Source organism: Thermobia domestica, chromosome 7 (assembly GCF_964235325.1).
Source record: "Thermobia domestica chromosome 7, izTheDome1.hap1.1, whole genome shotgun sequence".
Lineage (NCBI taxonomy): Eukaryota > Metazoa > Arthropoda > Insecta > Zygentoma > Lepismatidae > Thermobia > Thermobia domestica.
In genome coordinates this window covers 234485334-234508191 of record NC_137460.1, presented here as the reverse complement: position 1 = coordinate 234508191, position 22858 = coordinate 234485334, and the positions used below count along the sequence as shown (strand labels likewise).

Below are 22858 nucleotides of genomic sequence, written 5' to 3'. Positions count from 1 at the left end.
GGTGATAAGAAAGTTAAGGAAATGTGACGAGAATGCTAAATAGCCATGGCCCTGATGTTTTTGCAAAGAGTTTGGAAAAATTGGTGCAACGCTGAGAGAAATGCCTGAATCTCGATGGAAATTATGTTGAAAAATGAGGAAAAACGCACCTACACATGTATGAAAAGTTTACAATTAATCTTAAAAAATAATTTTTTCACCTTAGGGAAACATATCTTGAACGACCCACGTAATATAGCGGATTGTGATAATCAAAATTAGAACTAAATGAAACGAATAGCAGATAAATGGATAATAATTACGAAAAACACTTCTATAGTAGTAAACGATACAAAACGAAATAATTCTTCATAATAGCAATGAATAGATATGGAACATTTTGAAAAGAGAAAGGTACTCATCCACACGAGTGAGAAGATATTGTTCTGAACTAGTCATAATTCTTTTCTCTAGACACTTTTGCCAACAGAAACATTATCTTGTTGTGTGTTTATAGAAAGACACTGAAATATGTAAACAATTTTTTTAAGGGACCAAAATGGAGATTGATTTTTTAAAATTAATTGCGCGCTATGCAATAATGGATTATATTTACATTTCTTTTAACTTAAGTGGTACGCAGAAGGACTTGTACGTTTTGTTTTATAAAAATCAAATTATACACAAAACCTACAAGACAAAGTCCCTTTTTATTATATATTTCAACGAAATCAAATTTTGGAAGACAAGTTCCCTGTATACACATAATTGGGCGAAGTGTGTGTAATGACAAGTAAACCTTGCAATGTGTTAAGTTTTCTCCGAAACCACCTTACACTATCACAGACTTTTCGCATGCTTTAAAGAATGTATTTCCAGCGTGAAACCTTATTATGAAAAACGTACCGCCATAAATAAGCTTACACAATTCTTATTATATAAATATATTTTTATTCAATCACTTTAAAATTCAATTCTATATTAGGTTTCATACTGCAATCAATGCGTTCTAACACTTGTATGAATTAATGTATGTTTTCGTAAATTGCATTTTTGGGAGAACGTTTTTCCACAATGATGACACAGATGTGGTTTGTTTCCTGTATGCATATATGTATGCTTTTTCAAATTATTTTTAAGAGCGAAAGTTCTTCCACAATACACACATGTATGTGGCTTCTCACCTGTATGTGTCAAAATATGTTTTCCCAAGTCCGACTTTTCACTGAACGACTTACCACAGTCCTTGCAAGTATAGGGTTTTTCTCCTGTGTGTGTTAATGTATGTTTCTTCAAAGCAGATTTTTGAACAAATGACTTTCCACAATCATCACAAGAATGTGGTCGCTCACCTGTATGCGTTAATGTATGTTTCTTCAAGTTAGATTTATCGGCAAATGTTCGTCCGCAATAGTTGCATGAATAAGGTCTTTCTCCTGTATGCGTTAAAGAATGCTTCCTCATATCAGCTTTTTCAACGAACGTCTTACCACAATCATGACAAGAATGCAATTTCTCACCTGTATGCTTTTGTGTATGTTTTGTGAGAGAAGACTTTTGAACAAAGGTCTTTCCACAGTACTCGCAAGCATGTAGTTTCTCAACTGTATGTGTTAAAGTATGTTTTTTTAAAGATGACTTTTTATTAAAGGACTTACCACAGTTACCACATGCATATGATTTATCACTTACAGGAATTGATGCACGCTCGTAAATGAATGTTTTGTCACTCTGCAGTAAGAAATCACGGTTTTCTAAATTATGATCTATAAAAAGCCTTTGTGAAGGAACAATGTTTAAGTAAGTTGTGGTATTTGAACACCTGGTTGGAATAGTGGGCCTGAAAGTTTTGAAAACAATCAATACAAATATTATTGATCCGCAAATACAATTATTGTAAGAGAGAACACCTTGGTCGTGGTGAAATAGTTTTGTGTAACAAAAATTTTGTCAAGCAGTTCATGATAATGGAGTTACGGAGGTATTTGATCGGAAGGAGAATATACATTCTGACAGAAATAAAATATACAAATGCAAGTAAAATGTATGATGACTTACAAAAATATTTAGAACATATGAAACAGTAGACTGTTTAGATCTTGAATACTCAGATATTGATTATATCCAATTACACACATGTTGGAAATAACGCAGTATTATTATGGTCGCAATACAAAACAGTTTCCATCGTTTTGCATGTAGAAATGAAAGGTGTTAAAGTTCGTAATTATGGAAGGGATCCACTAAGCCCAATTAGCCTTTCTAAATATTATGTATTCAGTTACTTTGGAAAAGTGCTGCGGGATGAAGACTTCGTTATGAATATATAAAATTTTAAGTCACATTGACAAGGCCATTACTGTCAAGCGCGATGGGCAATCATTTGTTCTAGAAGTTGAATAATGACTTGTATGGAGATGGGACGACAATGAGAAAAACCATAACTACAGGTAGCTGACTACGATATATATTCAAGAAAAAAATACAAAGGTTAAGCACGGGATGTGTTCTTTCAATATGTTTGACATATTTATTTCTTCAGGGGCCCGTAAGTTCAAATATTGCTAGATTAGTTTGAAAATGATCATCTTGGCATTATGTACACACTGGCCAAGATACAATACAAAGAACAACATTCCGAGGATAATGCTCCTCATATAATTCTTACAGATATTGAAACAACAAAGAAACCAGTGGATTTGAGTACAATTTTGAGGAACCTGGTTATGTACGCCTGTATTGGGATTGCGCAACATGGCTTTCCTCAGTATGTGTTAGCTTTATCTCTACATTGAGCCGTTTTGTTTGAACTTTACTTTGATCGAAAAGGAATGTGATAACATGTGTCTAACGGCGAATAACTTTGAACGTAGTATAATTTAGGATATAGGTAAGTCTCACGACACATGTGCTACGTATGCCTCCAGAAAATTGCCGTCCGCTGTCCATGGATAAGTCTTGCGCATCTCAAATGTGAACGAAAAAAAACTGCCCGGATCTACTACAGGCTTCCGATGTGCGTAATGTTACTCTCAATTGATATTACTAAGAATATTAACTAAAAATCCAACAATCCTGCACAAATGACTCAAAATGCTAATAATACCTTTGTTACGTGAAATATTTGTAGCCACTTAGCTCAGCTCCTTTCACAATCTATTCTGCAAGGTTTCTTAATGCCAGGATCATTAAAACACGCTTTAAAATTTTTCGTTCAGATATCGGCTATGTTATAGCATGCTTGTTCCCTAGTAGTTTTCATTAACCTAATAGGATCTGTGAATTCTTCTGTCTAACAATGTAATAACTCATTATCAAAACTTGGGAAGGACTAAATTGATCTTTCAATTGCTGTAGCACAATCATCACCTTAACTAGTGATGCTGTTTTGAATGATCTTTATCTACCTACCTATACACAGGTAGTTCTAAGCGAAATTAGTGACACTCAATATTCATCAAGGCGGACGAACGTTTGGTTGATAAAATCTCTTTTGAGCATGGAGACTATGTGGGTAGGTTTATTGCTCAAAATATGAGAAAAAACTATTAGTAAAGTGTTTAGGGAATCCCAACGAAACTACGCGTGTAAATACTTCACAACGAAGAAATTACTTACATGTTACAACGTAAGAAACGCCTGACATAAAAGCTTAAGAGATTTTTGGTATTATGGATCACTTTTAGATGAAACCCCCAAGGACTGCAGTTGCTAGCAAGCGTGCGTTTGGTACAGACGGTTTTACTTTCAATCCCACAGGCAAAACTTTGGAACGGATGCTAAGGTTTATATTTCACATTACTTTTGGGTCCAGGCCTTGTATAGTGCCGGCGATAAAAGGGATATTAAACTTCATCAAATAAATTAATTTTAGACGACAGTACTTCCATTATTTTGTATCTCTGTTCCGCAACTGTCATTATATTGTCCTCAAAAGTATAAAAAGGTGTTTTGAGTTATAATGTCTTCGTGTAAATGTTGTATCAATCATACGTGAAAACATACATTTCAACTACAGTTAACACTGTATCATAGATTTTGGAGTGTGTTTTTAATATGAGGGCTTACTCATTACATTCTAGGGAATGTGTATCTATAAATATACTGTCATTATGTGAAAATTTTACCAGAGAGTGGGGAAACAAAAAAAAAAAAAAATTCCTTTACTATAGAGACGATGCTTTAGAATACCTCAATAAGATTAAACTTTTAGATTTTAAAGTGAAAATATATCTTTTTCATGGGAATCGTAAGATCCGTAAGAGATTGTAGTTGCAGCCTCTATATGTTAGTAGTTTGAGTGCTATATATGAAATATTTTATAATTGGAAAAATATGAATATTTGAGTGTAAACATGTACCATCATCTTATTTTCTTACGTAAAACAAGAAATTAATCTTTCTTATTGTATAGTAAAACACAACATGTAGTATATTACAGCGAAGAATTTATCCTTTCGCTTGAACTTCGTTAATGCATATCATTAATGTTAATACATATCAATGCGTACCTTATTTTATTTTGCATAAGAATTTTATAATCCCATGAGAATTATTAACGTCTCGATTCCATAAAGTGAAGGAGCAGAATTTCAAACTGACAATAGAATTACGTGTACTCTATTTTATTTTCCGTCTAATGAAGGAAATGCTTTGAATTTAATTTTGAAGTTAATTTGAAAACATATTTTGCTAATGGTTATTATGGTATTAGGAATACGAAGAAGGTTTAAAATAATTATAATGGATAAAATGTATTTCCGATATTATAAAGCAGGAATAAAGTACTGACTTTGAAAACACGAACGTAACGATTGTTAGTGCATGATTTTTTTTTGTTCATAGGATCGGAATTGCAGCCATTTTTGTGCGAGAGATTGTAAGTGATATTTGTAATCCTGAAACAGAAGTCTTTCTTGTTGCGTAACATACAGATACAGTTTGTTATGGTTGTTTTCTTGAAAAAGTAGACATGTGAGAAAATACGCAACTTTCCGATTTGTGTGGGCAAACATATCATTAGCGAAAATCCACCGTGAAGCGGTTCCTGGAATATTGTACGGTGAAGCAATATTGATTCGCAGCAACGTAGGAAATGATGTAGACTCTTGCGGTGGGAAGATTTTGGAAATGTAGCATAGAGCGGTCGAACTTGAAAATCTAGAACAGAAAACGTTCAACGAATTGATGATATAACTCAAAACCATACGCAAGTGATATTGTGTGTTTAGTGAGGTTTCGGACATTTCGTACAGTCGTATGTCTAACGTTGTGCATGATGTGCTGGGTTACTGGAAAGCTGCCCCGTGATGGGTACTGAGGGTTCTCACTGAAAAGCACAAAGTTCAACGAATGGTCATATTTTTCAACTACCTTCAATGTTATGCATCTGTAGAAAATGAATTTTTGTATTGTCGTGACCAGTGATGACATGGGACCACCATTACTTGCTTGAAACGAAGTGGGCATAAAGAAGGTGACACAACTGAGAGGTAACAATTGTGTTTTGGAAGAAGATGGGTATCAACTTGTGAAATTCATGCCGTGTAGGACCACATAAATGTCACTAGGTACAGTCAAACAAAAACGTTTAAAAGCAGCGATTCGGAAATAGGCCAGGATTTCTATCCACAAACTTGTTCTGCATCATGACAACGTAACTGAAGATACAGCTCGCACCATATGCTTTGTCCACAAGGATTCTGGCTGGCATGTTCTTTAATATTGACGTACAGTAGAATCTTCCTACCACCTATTACATCTTTTTGCTCCCTTGAAATATCTTGGAGTACGTACGTTTCGCACGCATGAACATCTATGGTAATGTTTTGTCCTTTACAAAAGGATTCCAATTTTACGAGACTGACATCATGAATGTCTGAAGCAAATGTGTATGAAGACAATTCTGGAATTTATGTATTCAACTTTTCGGGTAAACAGTATGTATGTTTCTAATTAACTGTCTAGAATTAAGATATTATGAATTCTTATTTTCCGGTACTATTCCGTACATCGAAAATGAAATATTTCCACTTCTATAAGTAATTATTAAGACATTACGAAATGAAATCTTTAAGTTTAATGCCCCACTTGATGCCTTTTAGGCTAAGGGGATGGATGATTAAAGAAATGAATCATGATATAATAATTGTTTGAGTGGGAGCAAACGAGAGTACAGCAAGGAAACCCACAGACACGTTGTTGTCCACCAGACTTACTTGGTCGAGGATCAAGTCACGGACTCCATGCACTAGAGACAATCTCTCAACCAGTGAGGCACCGTGGTAAATAGTAGATTAAATATTCCTGTACGTTAGTGGAAAAGAAAGAACTGCCCATCTTCAACAGATAGGGGACAACTTCCTCACATTTTTTTAGAAAATTCATTATTCATAATTATGCATTAGTGTCCAAGAGGTGGTATTTACACATTTAATGGATAAACTTGTTATTTTATTTTCGCTGTTTTTGTATATTTTGCAATCTAATAAGAATATTTCATTAATTAATGATAAACGAAACCAATTATATTCTGTGAATATTTATTGGTAAAGTCCGCGATTTATGGACAAACGTGGCCCGCGTAGTGTAGGCAATAACGTGCTCACTTTTCGTGAGAGGTTAGTGTTCGATTCCCGTTGGACAATCGGTCAAGAAAAGTGTAAAAGCTTTTCACGCCGACGACCCGAATTGAGGTTCTCAGCCACATGAGGCAAATACCGAAATGTTACCTCTCATAATGATTTCAGGCCCCTTCCTTTCTTTCTTCTCAACTCAGCGGGCAGTACTCACCGAGGAATATCATCCCTCATACGTGACGGGATAACATGATCACAGATACTGAAAGGAACCTAATTTATTATTCTTTATGGACAAATATCCGTATACAAATTAAAAAATATGTACAAGATATCAGAACTATGTGTTTATTAACAGAAATATGTACGGTGGTAATTAAACAGTACATATTACCTAGAATAAAGGCTTTTATTTTCAATAGATTCTACGAAGATAAAGCAATAAATCAAATCTATGAACAAGTGGTGAAAATCTGAATTCGCAACATTCTATTCAGTCTACTGCGAATACTGGAGCTTTTGCTTTCTATTAGTAAACAGCGAAATAGTTTTATGGTGTTAGGAAACAGTAGATTCTTATCAATAGGAGCGAAACCTCTCGATTGGATCTTGCCGAATCGATCAATTTGGAAAATTTCACAGCTCTTTAAGGTATGAAGTAAATAGCAGAATATAACAATTTTGAACTTTTTTCTGTCCTTCAAATAAAAATATGTGATTTTAACTAAATGAGTAGTGCTAAATTTATTGCTGAAAACCAAAATGTTTCATCGCGTTTCATTTTTGTTGGTCAGATCACAATACATTATGTTAGTATGTACTTCCTAATATAGGTTAGCAATGTATAAATTATTAACATTCAGTATTATAGAAGCACAGATTAAAATAGTTTATTTGGTCACTTACGCTTGTATGTATTATCTGAGAGCTCGCTAATGATAGACCGGCAACACTCAGCATGAATACTTTCTGTTGAGTTATACTGTAGCGCTTCTCAAATGTAGCAGTGTCCTGATCATACCATCCTCCGTATATGTGATTTATGCACTAAATTTTTGAGAAAAGAAGCCCAGATATGAAAGCGGAAAATGTAATTTAAGTGACGTTGGATCACATGAGTTGAGGCTTTCGCATCATGTTACTAACAATAGCTTTATAATTTTTAGGTTTTGCACATTCAAGGAAACCTGAACATACCGATTTAAATTTCAGCCAAGATAGTTTCTCATTTACAGAGTATTTAGTTTTAGACGTCCTCTCTGCCTGACTGCCCTGTTCTATAAACCAACAAATACTCTTACTTTAATTTTTGCCTTACCTAAATCTGGGAGTTTCTTCTTGAGATATTTGAAAGCTATGCTTTCCCTGTTAAATAGATGTACTTTAACAAAAATCTTCAAACCAGCCTAGAATTAAAGCAGTGGCAGCAAAACACATATCTTGAGAATTTTCAATTGGTTTATGGAATAAGTTCTTGGTGCCAAGCATGAACTATTGTTCTCTGCGTCAGTATTTACGGACGCACTGATTTGCTTATAAAGATCATAGTGGGAAGATACACGTACTTAACCTCTGACCACACTATGCAATCCAGAGCCTAGAATCAAGTGAAGAGATGAATTTCACTGGCGTTAATTCAATTATTCGTATCGGAGAATAGTTTACATAGGTACAAAAACTTGATTTCAATTAACAATCCATGTTAAACACAGTAAAGTTGTGCAACTCCGCTGATAAAAGCCAAAACTAATATGGAGATATTAAGAGACCAGTTTTCTGCTATTATACGTTGTAATCGAATATTGGTTCGAAAAGATAGGACGAATTTTACTCAGTCTTTGAGAAAAAAAAGACGGTCGGAAGTTTAAAAATGAAGGCTAAGAAATGTAAACAAGGAAACATAACATTAGAAACGATAAATTTATACTCGAGTGAAAAAGATATCCGAGCATTATGTACAAGTCATATTTAAATTTGAAGTTAAAATGTCGAGTCTCATCAAATAACAACTTTAAAAAATAATTAAAAACATTGTTATTAAACACTCAGACACACGTGCCCTATTTGCATCAAACCCGAACACAGTACGGGGATTCCCTCAAACAGAAAATTGTTAGTCATCATAACTTTCTACATTAAAAGTACTTTATTTAGTTCTTTTTGCTACAGATATATTGATATATTTATATCTTCAGGACATAAAAAGTTCCTTAATTTCTATTTAAGCCGCTTCGAAAATTTTATTACTTGAAGTAGTTGCAATTGTAACAATTGCGTTACTTTTTCAAACGAAGCCACACGAGGTGACGGGATTGTCCGTACTTTCGAAGATTCCTATGCTCAAAACCTCGAAAACAATTTTTCAATGTTTTCGACAACAATTCTATAACAGTTCTTGGTTCTTTCTCATACTCCATTTTGATCACAATTATATGTACAAAAAGTATAATATAATCATAAAATACACGAACAAATCCACACGCGGTGACAGCTTTTCCCCGCAAATATATTTCCACAACTGCTTATAGAAATAGACAGCATTTTGTATGTGACTAAACAATCAAAAGAGGAAGCTAGAGGGCGCCACAGCTCCCAGCGTAAAGCTAGTCTCAAAGAGTCACGTATTTACTTCAAAACGGAAAATTTCCGTCAATGCGTATGCTTGAGTGTTAAGGTTTAAATTTGTGTTTGGACTAACATAAAAAGTTTAGAAAAAAAAAAGAAAAATTATGAGCATACATTTTATAATAACCAAATATGGAAAAATTTAAAATAAAAATAAAATTTTACCTTTCCGTACCGTCATCCACAGCTTCTATTGCGTTATTCGAAAAAGAAACAGGAAGATATGAAGAAACATTGCATCCTTCTATTTTATATTCGTCATCAACTTCAATTATATGAACATTATCTTCGTCAATTTGACACTCTGACTTCACTAAATCAGTTACACTGGAAGTCGAGGCACAACTTACACTATCATATACAGTCGGATTCCCATCTGTGAATACTGACGACAAGTCAATGTTTTTTACGTCTATTGGACCTTCCTCAATAGAAGACTCATCATGTTCAGTTTTAAAGAAAATCTGGGAACCCACAGAATCTGCTTCATATTTCCTTTCATAATTATCTTCCATTATTACAGTAAATTGTGGTATATAATCACAAAATGTTCAGTATATCATTTTGAATTTATTTCAATAGCTTGAAGTTTGTATCGAGGAGTTACGTATAATTTAATTCCTGTTTCGCTTTAATAAAAAGATATTTCTTTCAAAAGAAAGACCTGGAATAAAAATGAAAAAAAATATTATTATTATTATTATTGTAATAATTGGAAACAGTTGAATAATTACTTTTCTTGTCAGCACTCTAGATGCGTAGGTAGGATTTTCAGCTCAGTTAATCGACTTTGATAATACGTATTTCCTGCAAATTTCATACTAATTGAACTAATTGTTAAAAGCAAATATCACGGTAATTCAACGAAATTAATTAATTTTAGCTTTTATAGGAACATTATCTTCCTCAATACTTTTAATGTATTGGAGTTAATTTTACCTTTAACCAAGCAACACCTAATCCCATTTTCTAAAATAAAGTCGGTAATGGGAAGGATTATAAGGTTACTTTGGATGTTCACAGTAGAAAGATCAAAATATATCCCACGATTTTTTACCTATTTCTTTACAAAATCAACAATGAAAACAGGTTGCCTTCCATTCTAGTAATGAAAACAAAACTCTTTTTCTCAGATGTAACGAAAAGTAAATATAAGCAAAAGCGTTTACTGCAAACTGTCTTACATATTCCAAAGTGATACTAATTGTAAGAAAAAAAGTTAGCGTTACCGAATTAGCGAATTAGAAAATACTATGAAAGCTTCCAGGGTTACAAACTGAATTTGATATATTATCATCCATTCTCTTTTGTTATTTCTTTTTCGATCGATTTTCCAAACAGTGAGAATTTCAAATACTTAAGCTTCCTTATATTCTATCTAAATAACTTTCTCTAAATTTAAACTACGTAATTTCCTTTTTATTCTGTATCTTTAATTGTACAGGCTATATATTTGATTACTATTTTAGAATTTAATTTTTTAAATGTTTATCTCTGGTTCATATATATAACTTTAGGCAAAAATGTACCCTCGTCGAAATCTTAATTGGGCGGCGATTTACAAATGTTCTTTGAAAGCTTCACAACATCCCTTGGTATTTGAGCTTTGAAACATTTATCTTCTATTGTGTTACTTCAGGCAATATTAGCTTCAGAACAAAATAGTGCCTTTGCAAATGCAGAAATATATGGTTGTAGTTAAATAAACATGGTTTCTGATACACATAGAAAAAAGTCGAAACAATAAGAAGGATTTATAAAAAATTCGTTAGTAAGAAATACAACTGCAGCGTATTTCTATAGATGTTCCGGCTTATTTCTTTGCCAGGATTCAATGCTTTTTAACCTGGTTTTAATTCTGTTGGATAATTCTCTCCCGCTACTTTTAGATTACAGTTTCTGAAGTTATTATGAATTTCCTATTTCGACTATTTAAAAGAAAAATCCATACTTTAGGAAGTTATAAAATTAGCGGTTTCTTTGACGATTTCTCAAACGTTGGCGAGTTGAAGTTAAAACATGGCATGGTTACAAGGCTTGGAATGTACCGGAGGAATCCTTGATGTTAGATTCAGAGCATCTACAAACACACTAGAACCCACATGAAAGTTATTGGATCGTTACGAGAAAAATTTAATATTTCAGAAGAGTTGAAGGAATTAGATGTTCACGATAATTTAAAGAATTAGGTGCTCAGAGTTAACTACGAGCTTAGAAGTTTAAAGACTGAAGGTCTATAAATATTTTGAGGATTATGTGTTCTAATAGAGATAGATATAATGAAATAAAAATACGTTCTATGGCTTATATACAGATATCCTTTTGTCGATTTCGTGCAGTAGCCTAATGTTAATATTGCATACGTGTATTCCAATAACAGTTACTGGTTTGGAATTTTTGTAATGTGAGAACTCCCCTACAGGAGAGTTGTCAATAATAATAATAATAATAATAATAATAATAATAATAATAATAATAATAATGACACGCGTTTAAAGTACAGTAATGAAAAATTTATAGAAAATATTACGAATCAAAGAAAAATGGGTCTTCTAGCTATTGGTTATTGCTGAATAGTTTGAGAGCAAATTCGCTATCTATCTGAATAGTTACTAATTACGAGAATACTTTCTTAGGACTTGCGTCTGATTGAGCTCATAATTCTTTCTGTGTTGCTTACCATGTGTCAGTTACGAATGTTTTTATCTTTCTTCTTTTTCTAAAAAAGAGAGAACATAGTAAATGCTTGTCGACTGTTAGAAAATAATAAAGAGTTCCTTCTTGTCTATTTTCATATAGTTGAAAAACTGTTCATAATGTGGCCCATGAGTATTTTTCTTTTTCGGACTTTAGTTTAGTAGTATTGTCATTTCCTTCCTTCAGTTTAACTTTCTGTCGTAGCTCCCTATGCTTCATAAGAATCCTCAATACATACCGCAACTCTTTAACGGCGTAATTACAAACATAATACTTTCGATAGAAACGTTTGTGAATTTTAACTAGTGTTCACTTGTTTCTAACATGTAATATAACTAGAAACTAACCACACCCTGCACTAGGTGACGGTGGACATATTTTCTGACTTTCTCAGAACGCAAAACCTTAGTAGATTGCTCAAAGACGTCAATGAAAACCTGATACACTTGATGGGGGCCCCGCCGAATGAACTAACATACTAACGGAAAATCCTTTTGATTTTGAGGTCGTGATTAAACGCAGTCCTTTGTGCTAAATACTGAATTGATTTGATCTTTGGATTGTTTTACATGTCCTGAAAAATGGTAAGTTGAATAAGGAAGGTCGATGGAGCAAGTGAGGCCATTGCCCAAGCCACACTCTGTAGTATCTCCGCACCATAGTAAGAAAGAATTAGGACATTTAGATAAAAAATACTATTTCTAATTCAAATCTGGGAACTCAAAATACAGAGATGAAGAACTGTCATTTGGAAGGGAATTTTACAAGCATATATTATTAATGTCGCCAAGTGCAGTCATGAAGTCTGCAATGGCTACATTAAGTATTTATCCTCTACGACAGCAGAAGTTTGTGAAATTCACGTGGACTACATATAAATTTGCATATTATTAAATTTTAAACCTATGTATCCTTTATTCAAAATAAGAGACTACGTATCAAAGCGTTTGCATCGATGTTTTATTATGTTGTGTTAAGACGCGAATGATCGAACCGATCATTGTTGCTTCGAGTGCTACAGCGGTGGTTATTGACCTTCTGTGTCTCTTATCCTATAACAATAATAATTTACCGCATTCTGCTCACTATGCGTATTACAGCTGCATCTGACGTAAGCCCAATAATAATAATACACTTCTAAAGATTTCTAGAAGGATAATCAAAAGCGCGAAGATGGACCATATCTACTGAAAGTGAAGCAGCGAGGAAATTCAGAAATAATACTTAATGTTGAATTTGCTTCTAAAAGTAGCAACAGTTCTTTTAAGGTTACGCCTTCTTGTGTAAGATCAACAATGTAGAATGATTATAAAAATAGCATTCTTAATGAATAATTTTTCAATCTTTTAGGTATCATTTGCAAAACTAAATACTTCATAGTCCTAAGAGTGCTAGTTACTGTAACCTAATTATAATATAGTTTAACTGTTTCCCATTGAATGAACAAGTTAGTTGCATTACGAGTCGTGAAAATACGGTTGACTTGCAAATTATAAGATTGAACATAAAAAATGAAAGTGATAGTGAAACAACTTCCAGCTGTAGTAGAGCAATATGATTGAAAGTGGAACCTGTTCTTCAGACATTGAATCTGTATCAATGAATCGGTATGACAAAATTCATTAGTTATTAACTTTTGTTCTAGGAAATCAGAACTGAAACAGGAAATTGTACAGATTTCAATAGCTTGCGAGGTTTCTAGGAAGATACGGTGGAAAAATAATTCATATACAAAAACCGCTTCGCTACCTATTATCGCTTCTTCGTAGAGATCAGTGTAGAAATCAAAAATAGTAGATTTTTACCAGTTTTTATTTGAGTAATGGCGCAGAAACAAATATTAAATACGTTCTTGTGGACGGACGCTACATCCACTTGGAGAAACAATTTTCGCTGTTATCGGTTTGGTTTATGGCGATAAACGTTGAAACCGGGAATAGTTGATCTCCAGTACTTGTTTTAAATAGCATGTTAAGGGAGAAGATGGTGCCTATTTTTGAACACTAAGAAACCGCTTGTGCTTATCTCTTATACCTGTCAAGAGGCAAGATACACGGACATAACTGCTCTATAGGATTTCCTATAGTTGAGCACAGCATAGTTAGGATGTCAAAAATGCAGAGTTGCTACTATACAGGGATAATTTTGTTTTGATTTAGGTGGATTTGAAACTATATGAATTGAGCAGATAGTGTTTAACACCTACTAACTAATATATAGTATTGTTATGAAGTGGATTCTTATATTATTTTAATTATTACTGTCATTAAAAAAAACATTAAGTTGGATATCGCTACCATTGATAGGAAAGCCAAAGGTAAAATATTCATGCTGCATACGGAATTCACAGCTACATCATTGGAACATGTTTCGCAGTGCTCATATGAACTTACCGAAGTAAGCATGGACAGTCGCATAGGGTAAGGCGATCCTAGTCGAGAAATCACCCCACGTTTTGTTTGATTAACTTTTGAAACTGAAGCAGAGAGACAAACAATAGTTTACTAAATTCATCAGAATATTGCAGAGACCATATAACATAAAGCTTTCTTTCACTTGGAAAATTACTTGCCGCAAAATATCAGATAAAAAAAAAAACTGATCACTAAGAAATATATCACTAAGTTCTCCATTCGGGTTAAATGATAAGCTCTTATGAACGAATATATCTTTATAGGAATTAAATAAACCAACGAATGTACAATAAGTTGACAAATCTTGAACAATGGAGTCTTTATCCACCACAAACATATGCTTCTAATGAGACTTACCGCCTTCCATTTAAACGTTCACAGATTCACAGAAAATCTATTAAATTTTCTGAAAATCCTCCTATTCAGTATTAACAATTCGTTGCACAACCTTATATCAATGTTATAATCAAATTTCTATTAACAAGAAGAGCGAAATATCAAAACTCCATTACAAAATCTTCTCTAACTCGTCGTAACAAGTAGATTCACTTAGAATCCAATTCTACACTAAATATATTTTACCCTTGCTATCACCAACTTCAGTATGAAGCGGCGTCACACATATTTCACATACCTGTTGGTATAGTTTGTCTACCAACCACTTGGCGGCGCTGATTAACTCTTTAACAAAAGAAAACTAAGACGCAACTCTAATACTATTCTCATTACTTATATATATATATATATATATATATATATATATATATATATATATATATATATATATATATATATATAGTTACGGCACGTAACAACATTGCAGCGCCCCAAATAAAAAATCTAGGACTTTTTATTATATTTTTATATATACTCTTAACTAGGTCGGGGTCACGTTGGTCTAGTCGTCTAAATTATTTCCTAACTACGACCTCCACCTTCTACTTTACCTACTAGCATCCTCTCAAATCATTCATCCACTAATTAAACTAAAGGAACTAAAAAATAATTAAATTCTCTCACATACACTCCAACAATCACTCTTGGGGTAGTCTACTAGGTATCTCGGAGTCTTAGGTCCTACCCAGAACCAATTAGGATTATTCTTAAACCCATACGATGAGCTTATTTAGATAACCAAAACTAATTAATGGCAACAATTTAACAAAAATATTCTTAAACCACCATATAAACAACATATACATAATTCTAGTAACATACATAAACTGGAATAAATATAAATATTTAAAGTTACAGAACAGAATTTCCATTTTTTTCCTGGAAGGCTGTGTTCAAACATGTCCATCTTATTCATCCGATGACAATTTAATAGGTACCAAATTTACAAAACATTGGATCGATCCTGACAATAATGCGCATTCATAATCATATCCACTATCACCTATACAGATCTGCAAATTGAAACAGCTGTTAATAACTTGTATATATATACACTTTACAGTATTTACATATTAAAAATGTCGATATTTAACATTTTAAAATTATTTACAATCTCATCCTTCGCATTCCAAAAAGTCACAATTACTGTCTTAACTCCCGATACTTCTTCGTTAATGACACATGAGATTTCCTTATATCACGAGAATCATTTACTTTTTTAACTTCTATTGTATTCTGAATTAAGAATCGTATAATTTCATATGAACCAGTCCAACGGCTAGATAATGACTTGGTAACCTTATCTTCTAGCGACGACTTGATTTGCGCTTTCAACAAAACCTTATCTCCCACTTGATATGAAGTAGATAACCTACGTTTATTATATTGCTCCTTATTCCTTCGCCAGGATAGTTCTAAATTCTCCAAGGCTTTTATTACCAATTGAGGATTTTTCTTCATCACATCAGCACTTGGCACATTCCATTTTACATACAACGGATCACAAACGTTATAGGGAAATACCATTTCTATCGTAGTACATTTCGTTTCTGCATGTTGGGCATTATTTATCGAAAATTCAATCTCGTGTAATCCTCGATCCCACTGATTCTGCTTGTTTCCGAAGAATATCTTGAGACTATCCTTTACCGTACGTATATATATCTCCCCCGGATTAGAAGCAGCATGATAAGGGGATATGCGCACATCCTTGATTCCGTTACTAAACAGGAAATCCTTAAATTTAGCAGCCGTGTAAACTGAATGATTATCGTGCCCAATTGCAAACGGAAACCCTCTTCGACACATCAGTTTGTATAATTTATTTATCAAGGCTAGACAGATTTTTGAAAGGCTCCAGAAATACCATTTCGGGAAATGAATCACCCACAATCATATAATATCTTCCCGACCTTGTATCTGGCATTGGTCGAAGGACATCTGTATGCCATAATCCATTCACTATCGTAGCATAGCTCGGAATCAATTGACCCATAGGATTCTTGTTACTACTTTTGTTCTTCTGACACAAGTCGCACGATAACACATAATCCTTATTTGGTCCAGCATCCCTTCCCATGAATATCCTGAGGACATCTTTCCTATCGTTTTACCCAATCCTAGGTAACTTCCGGGCAAAATAGAAGAATGATAATATTGAATTATATTTGGAGCTAACTTCTTGGGTAAACAGATCTTGTATGGATTACTATAGGCCTTAGTCTTCTTACACAAGATCCCTTGTACCATTTTATAACCATCAAGTGATTCCTTCCGCCTTATTTTGTCGATGATTGATCTTAATAAAGGGTCCATCTCCTGATGCTCTTGCTCTGATTGACTAGCAAAAGGCATTGCCCACATATTGGCCATACACATGTTTGTAATTTTTCTTCATATGTAGGTTCCAAGTGCATTGATTCAAAATTTTCAGTATCATATAACCTAGAAAGAAAATCCGCGGAGATATTCATATTCGTGGAGGCTGACTTCAAAATCAAAGGCAAATAAACGATATAGCAAGCTACCATATTTCTTAACTCTCCGCAGGTTACGCTTCACATACACTAGGCCCATATGATCCACTCCGAACTCGAATTTCGAATGCAGGTATGTTTTAAGCCGTTCCATTGTTTCAATAGCCGCTAATAGCTCCAAAACAAATATAGGCTTATTTTTATCATAGGGCTTCAGTTTCCTGGAAAAGAACGCAATTGGACGCTTCCTACCTTGGTCATTTTCCTGCTCAATACTGCCGCCTAAGGATTTTAAACTGGCATCTGCGCTGACTATAAACTTCTTATCCAAATCCGGAAGTTTTAAGATCACATGACTCTCAAAAAGTTCCTTAATATCCTCCAAGGCCTTTTGCTGTTCGGCACCGCAATAATACTCCTGCCGTGGTGAACAAAGTCAAGTCATAGGTTCTATGACTTCATGGAACTGAGGGATGAACTTACTATAATATTGGAGAAAACTAACCAATGATATTAACCCCTTTCTATTTTTCGGTGCTGGTAATTTCTTGATCACTTCTAGTCGAGAAGGGTCTAAATACATATTTCCTCCTTCTATTTCATACCCTAAATATGAAGTCCTCTTGCGAAACAAGTTAGTCTTCCTCACAGATAAAGTTATACTCGCTTCGTCAAATTTTCCCAACACCTTCTCCAAAAGATGCTTATGCGATCCAATATCTCTGCAAACGCAACAAACGTCATCAAAGAACCAATCGACTCTTTCATTCTTCAATGGATATAACGGTTCCGTTAAAACCGTGGATAACATATAAAATCCCGTAGCTAACCCAAACGGAAGAAATTTAAATTCAAATAAGCCTCTATGGGTTAAAAATGCTGTGTACTGAGTACATTCCGTGGAAAGTTTCAAATCCAGTATGCTTTTTGTACATCAAAGTGGCTATAAATAGTTCCTTTAGACAAACTCGCTAACACATCTTCTATCCTGGCGTATACTGCGCATTGATACAGGGTTTCTTATTCAGACCTTGATAATTAATTACTAATCTCTTATCCCCCGTTTTATTGCCTACCAAAAAAGAACGGAAAAGCCCACTGGCTTTGACTTTTCTGAATTATATTGTTCTATCAGATTATCAAGAATTTTATCTAACTCTTTCTGGTCTGCTCTAGAGAGAGGATAAGCTTTTTTCCTAATGGGAACATAATCCTTAAGAAATATGGTGTATTCAAAGCTCTTAATCTGATTTACACGATCACAAAACACATTAGGAAATTTCGTAACCAAATGTTCTACGTACCCTTGCAAGTTTGGATCCAACTCGGCAAATTCAGGATCCACTTGAACAGGATCAGGATGAACTTCTTCCTCCCGTAGCTGGAAGTTCATGCCTAAGCTCTCAGCACTCTATGCACCTCCTTGGCTGGAATCCCCCGGAGAAAATCGCTGACTCCGGAAGTTGACCACATCCTCAGCATCCGGATAGTGACCACCATCTACCTCTCCTATTGGACCTCTGGAACCATTCCTTCCAAAATGAAGTGACATGGAACCACTCTGCTCATCAGGATTTTCCGTCGATACTGGATCAATAGAATCACCACTGCACACCCGGACATGTACAGGATCATCTCGACCTCCACTGCAAATCAAGGGCACGTCTACCCTTGTGGCATCCATATTGGAATTGGAAGAGCCGCTACTGTTGACCATGGATAGGCCTACCCCATGTTGGCAACCCCTGAAGATTGAGGGTATCCCTGGTTGTACACGACCTCCATCAGAGCATAGGGCCGCCTCTGGTTCCACCTGGATTTTACTTCTTGATGGTGATTGACTCCCTTCAGACACGCAACTGGCCTCAACAGGACCAACTATAAAATAGTTTAAACTATTCCAATTAGCACTTCCTAAACCTGGATCATGAAATGAACCCACAATGGTAGGACAATCAATGGGTAATGGAAAATCATCTTTCAATGTCCGATGATCATACGAAGACTCCAATGGCTGACCAATTTCCGCTAAACCAGCCACCGGGTATGACGAAGTTGAATCTCCACTCTTCTTAGATTCACTCAAGTTCCTTTCTAGTTGTTCTAAATCTTTAGACTCTTGCCCAAGAATCGGTGGGACCTTTGACACCTTATGCTCCAATGATGATACCGGTGATCCATCCATATCATTAGATTTCCTAGGGAATCCAAAATTCTTATTTATGCCCAACGGAATATTATAGGCTCCCTCACGGAGACTCGGAGAAGTCTGCTTGGACATTTCAATCGCACCAAGTCTTCACTTTCCATTTTCTGACATATCTTGCAAAAGAACACTCGATTTCTTCCCTGGCATGGCTATAGGATTAAGTTCCACTAATTCTGAGTCGGATACACTGCAGGTATCTTCCACGGACGCCACTGGACGACGCTGGCTCAAATGTAGTTGACCACACTTCTCCGAGGGCTGTACACCTGTAGGCTCCTTCCGTATCTCATCTACGAAGCTATTAGTCGCACTATCTAGGATGGTAACCCTGAAATCTTGCGCAGTCTTCGACGACGACGACTCACACCGACGCTGATCCATGTCCATCTCACTCATTCCCATGGACTGTGGTGCACTTAAAGGATAAAAATTTCTTCCATTAAAATCCTAGTCCTGGGATGTAACACTGGGACCATGTGCATAACCCGACGGCGACGCCTCACACCGACGTTGGTTTAAGTTGCTGTAAACTGTTACAATTGGTGTCCAAGATACGATTGGATTTCGGAAACCACTCTCATGAATGTCCTCTTTCCGTAGGTTGGCAACACTGGTGGCAGGATTAGATACCGACGGCGTCGTTCCTTCTGACAAATCACCGACGATTTCCAAACCAAACACATCCGACGACTGTTCTGGTCCCATCAATGAACCAGCTGACTGAAAACTTTTATATTTCCTTCCTTGCTCAGAAGGATAAACCATAACACTATTAGCACTAGACGCCCTTTTCGACGATAAATTATTAGGTGTATTAAGTTCGCTGCGTCTTGACGAACAAGGTTCATAAACAACATCAGAAAATTTGAAGTCTCTATTCAAAAATTCGTTTTACTAATTTTAGACGCCGACGCTAAATCATTACACATACCGTCGCGACGCCTACGTCTCAATCCTCTTCCATATAACCTCTGGCGAAGAGACAGTCTTATTACTTGATTTGTTTTCTGTTACCACACCGCAGTAATCACTTCGAAGACCTTGGATCAATGACGCCGACGCCTCTCTCGATACACGGCCAAACCAACGCTCTGAAATCAACCGATGATCCTTACTACACCCTAAGTTCATCGATAATCCAAGATCACTGTCCCTGGTTTGGAAGCTATAATCACTCATTATAGTCCACCGACGCCGACGCTGATGTTATCCTATGGCTGTAACCACTCCGACGCCTCTTCGGATTACCTACCTGACTGTTCTGATCCTCTAAACATCTTATCAACTAATGGACAGGTCACTAACGCCTTGGCACATTTTATACGACGATCCCACGACGGCGACGCTCCCTTGGGGCTATCTTGACGCCACTGCCTCGATTGAAAAACCATCCAATGCTCCGGCCAAGACGACTCCAATTTCCCTCGCTGCCCTTCGTAAACAACTGCCTGACTATTACATAGTAGACGCTGCTTCCTCCTCAACGTCGACGCTGGACGACTCTTGGCATTAGTTGACTGCCCACCACGACGCTCCTTACCTCTGATGTCTCTAGACTCCATATGGTTAAAAATCTTTTGAAAACGAGACTTGACTTCACATTCTAAGCCCGACGCCGACGACGACCTACGAATGTCCTGACCTTTCTCACAACGCTTCTTATTAAATGGTGGATTATTATTCGGAGAGTTCTTAAAATATGCAAATTTCATACCCTTCACTTCTTACAGCGGGCACACTAACGTCCGGACTGGACATCGTGACGTCATTCAATGACGGTGACGGAACACACCGTTCGGTGGCTCTTAAAGAATCCAAGCCAACATCCGAAATTTTCATAAATAATCGAGCTGAAAACCGAGTTGGATGCACCATTGTCAGTTCGTGTTTAAACTCCTACGGCACTGCTACTTGTTGACTGCAAATTACCAACAGATTTTTCACGAGAAGGTTTATATAGGATTGGCACCGAAATGCCTTCTTGACCTAAATACAACGTATCTGATGTTAAATCCAAACGGGCATTCAAGTATTTCAGTTCACCGATATCAATGATAAATGTCGGCTCTAGTCGGTCCACCAAAAAGAATTTCAGCCGATAAACTTTATTGCTGAATTTTAAAGGTATATAAACACATGACGTAAGAGTCAATGCTTTACCAGAAACTCCCACACCTGTAAACATCTCCTTCAGAACCTTAACAGGATTTCTTTGTTTCTGGTTCCATTCTTCAAAACATTCTTTATTGAGTAAGCTCACCGATGAACAGCTATCTATCACCCCAATGATACGCTGTCCTAATATAAACACTTCAACGAAAGAAGTTACTAAATCCTTATTTTTAAACTGTTTATTCGTACCCAATAACATTTGAGCACCCCTTGTAGAATTGCTTCTAGAGTCTCGGTCTAGCTCGGATTGCATCCGGCTTCTTGAATTCAAAGTAGTGGGCTTAACCCTTTCTTTCGAAGAGATATTAACCCTAGCAAAACTACCACCAAGTTTGTTCAGACCTGGTACTGAACTATATGTAACACTAGAGCGAAAGCTAGGATTGACTTCCCTCTGCTCCGCCACTGTTTGATTCCTAATTATGCTATTATATACAAGTTGATTTCTGGAATGTATTTCATACTTTCGCACTTCATTCATTAATGTATCTAAGTCATTTGGAGTATCGCATTTAAACAACTCATACTTAAGAGCGGGTATCATACCTTCCATTATATTCGTAAGGATCGCTGTTCGATCCGTCCTTCCGGTACAAACCTCATAACTATCGGTAACCTTTTGTACATACTCCATAACATTTTCGTTAGGCTCTTGTAAACAATGAACATAAAGACGTAAAATTTGTTGTTTTCCTAATGGAGTCACAAAACGATCAAACAGAGATTTGCATATAACACTCCAATCATTCGTAACCAACATTTGTTTTACTAAATTCATTATAGAACATACCTGATGTCCGTCCCAAGGAACTAACAAAAACTGCCTCCTTCGGGTACTATCCAGTCTGAACTATCAGATACACTGCCAACAGGAACTTAAGAGTAACCATATCATTCATTCCATCACAATGGGGAATACTATCCACTTGATGTAAGAAGTTCTGATTAGCTGCCAAAATTGTAATTTTGTTCATATTAACACTATAGGGAATAAACGCATTTAATTTCCACTTTTCATCAGACCCACGATTTTCTTCTTTTTCTTCACTCACAAACTTAAATGGATTCATCACTCACTGACTAACAGACTCGGCTCCAACAGCAGGCTTATCACTCCTTAATTCGTGTCCATGACCTTGCTCAACCAACAACTCGCTCGGCGCAGATAATGACGAACTACACCTGTTCTTTCCTTCAGTGTGAACACAAACATTGGAAGCTGACTCCGATTCACTATCACTTTCATTTAAAAAAGAAAAAGTACGTAACTCCGAGGAATGTTCAGAAGAAGAGGAACTTCTATTATTTCTT

The 22858-nt window shown here is 35.6% G+C and overlaps 1 protein-coding gene across 8 annotated transcripts in view; it reads right to left on the bottom strand.

The window, feature by feature from the left end:
* Positions 1–292: 292 nt before the first annotated feature.
* The window catches only part of LOC145690748 (uncharacterized), a 38427-nt gene continuing 15861 nt past the window's right edge, over positions 293–22858 (bottom strand). For 7 of the 8 annotated variants that reach the window (XM_081765950.1, XM_081765948.1, XM_081765949.1 and 4 more), the window contains 2 exons: positions 9348–9846; positions 293–1819 (listed from right to left, as the gene is read on the bottom strand). In XM_081765950.1, the coding sequence (XP_081622076.1) occupies positions 979–1819; positions 9348–9697 (1191 nt within the window). In that variant the 5' untranslated portion in view covers positions 9698–9846 and the 3' untranslated portion in view covers positions 293–978. Of the gene's footprint in view, positions 1820–9347; positions 9847–18470; positions 19460–22858 lie in introns of those variants that run through there. The other variant, XM_081765956.1, reaches the window with a different exon arrangement.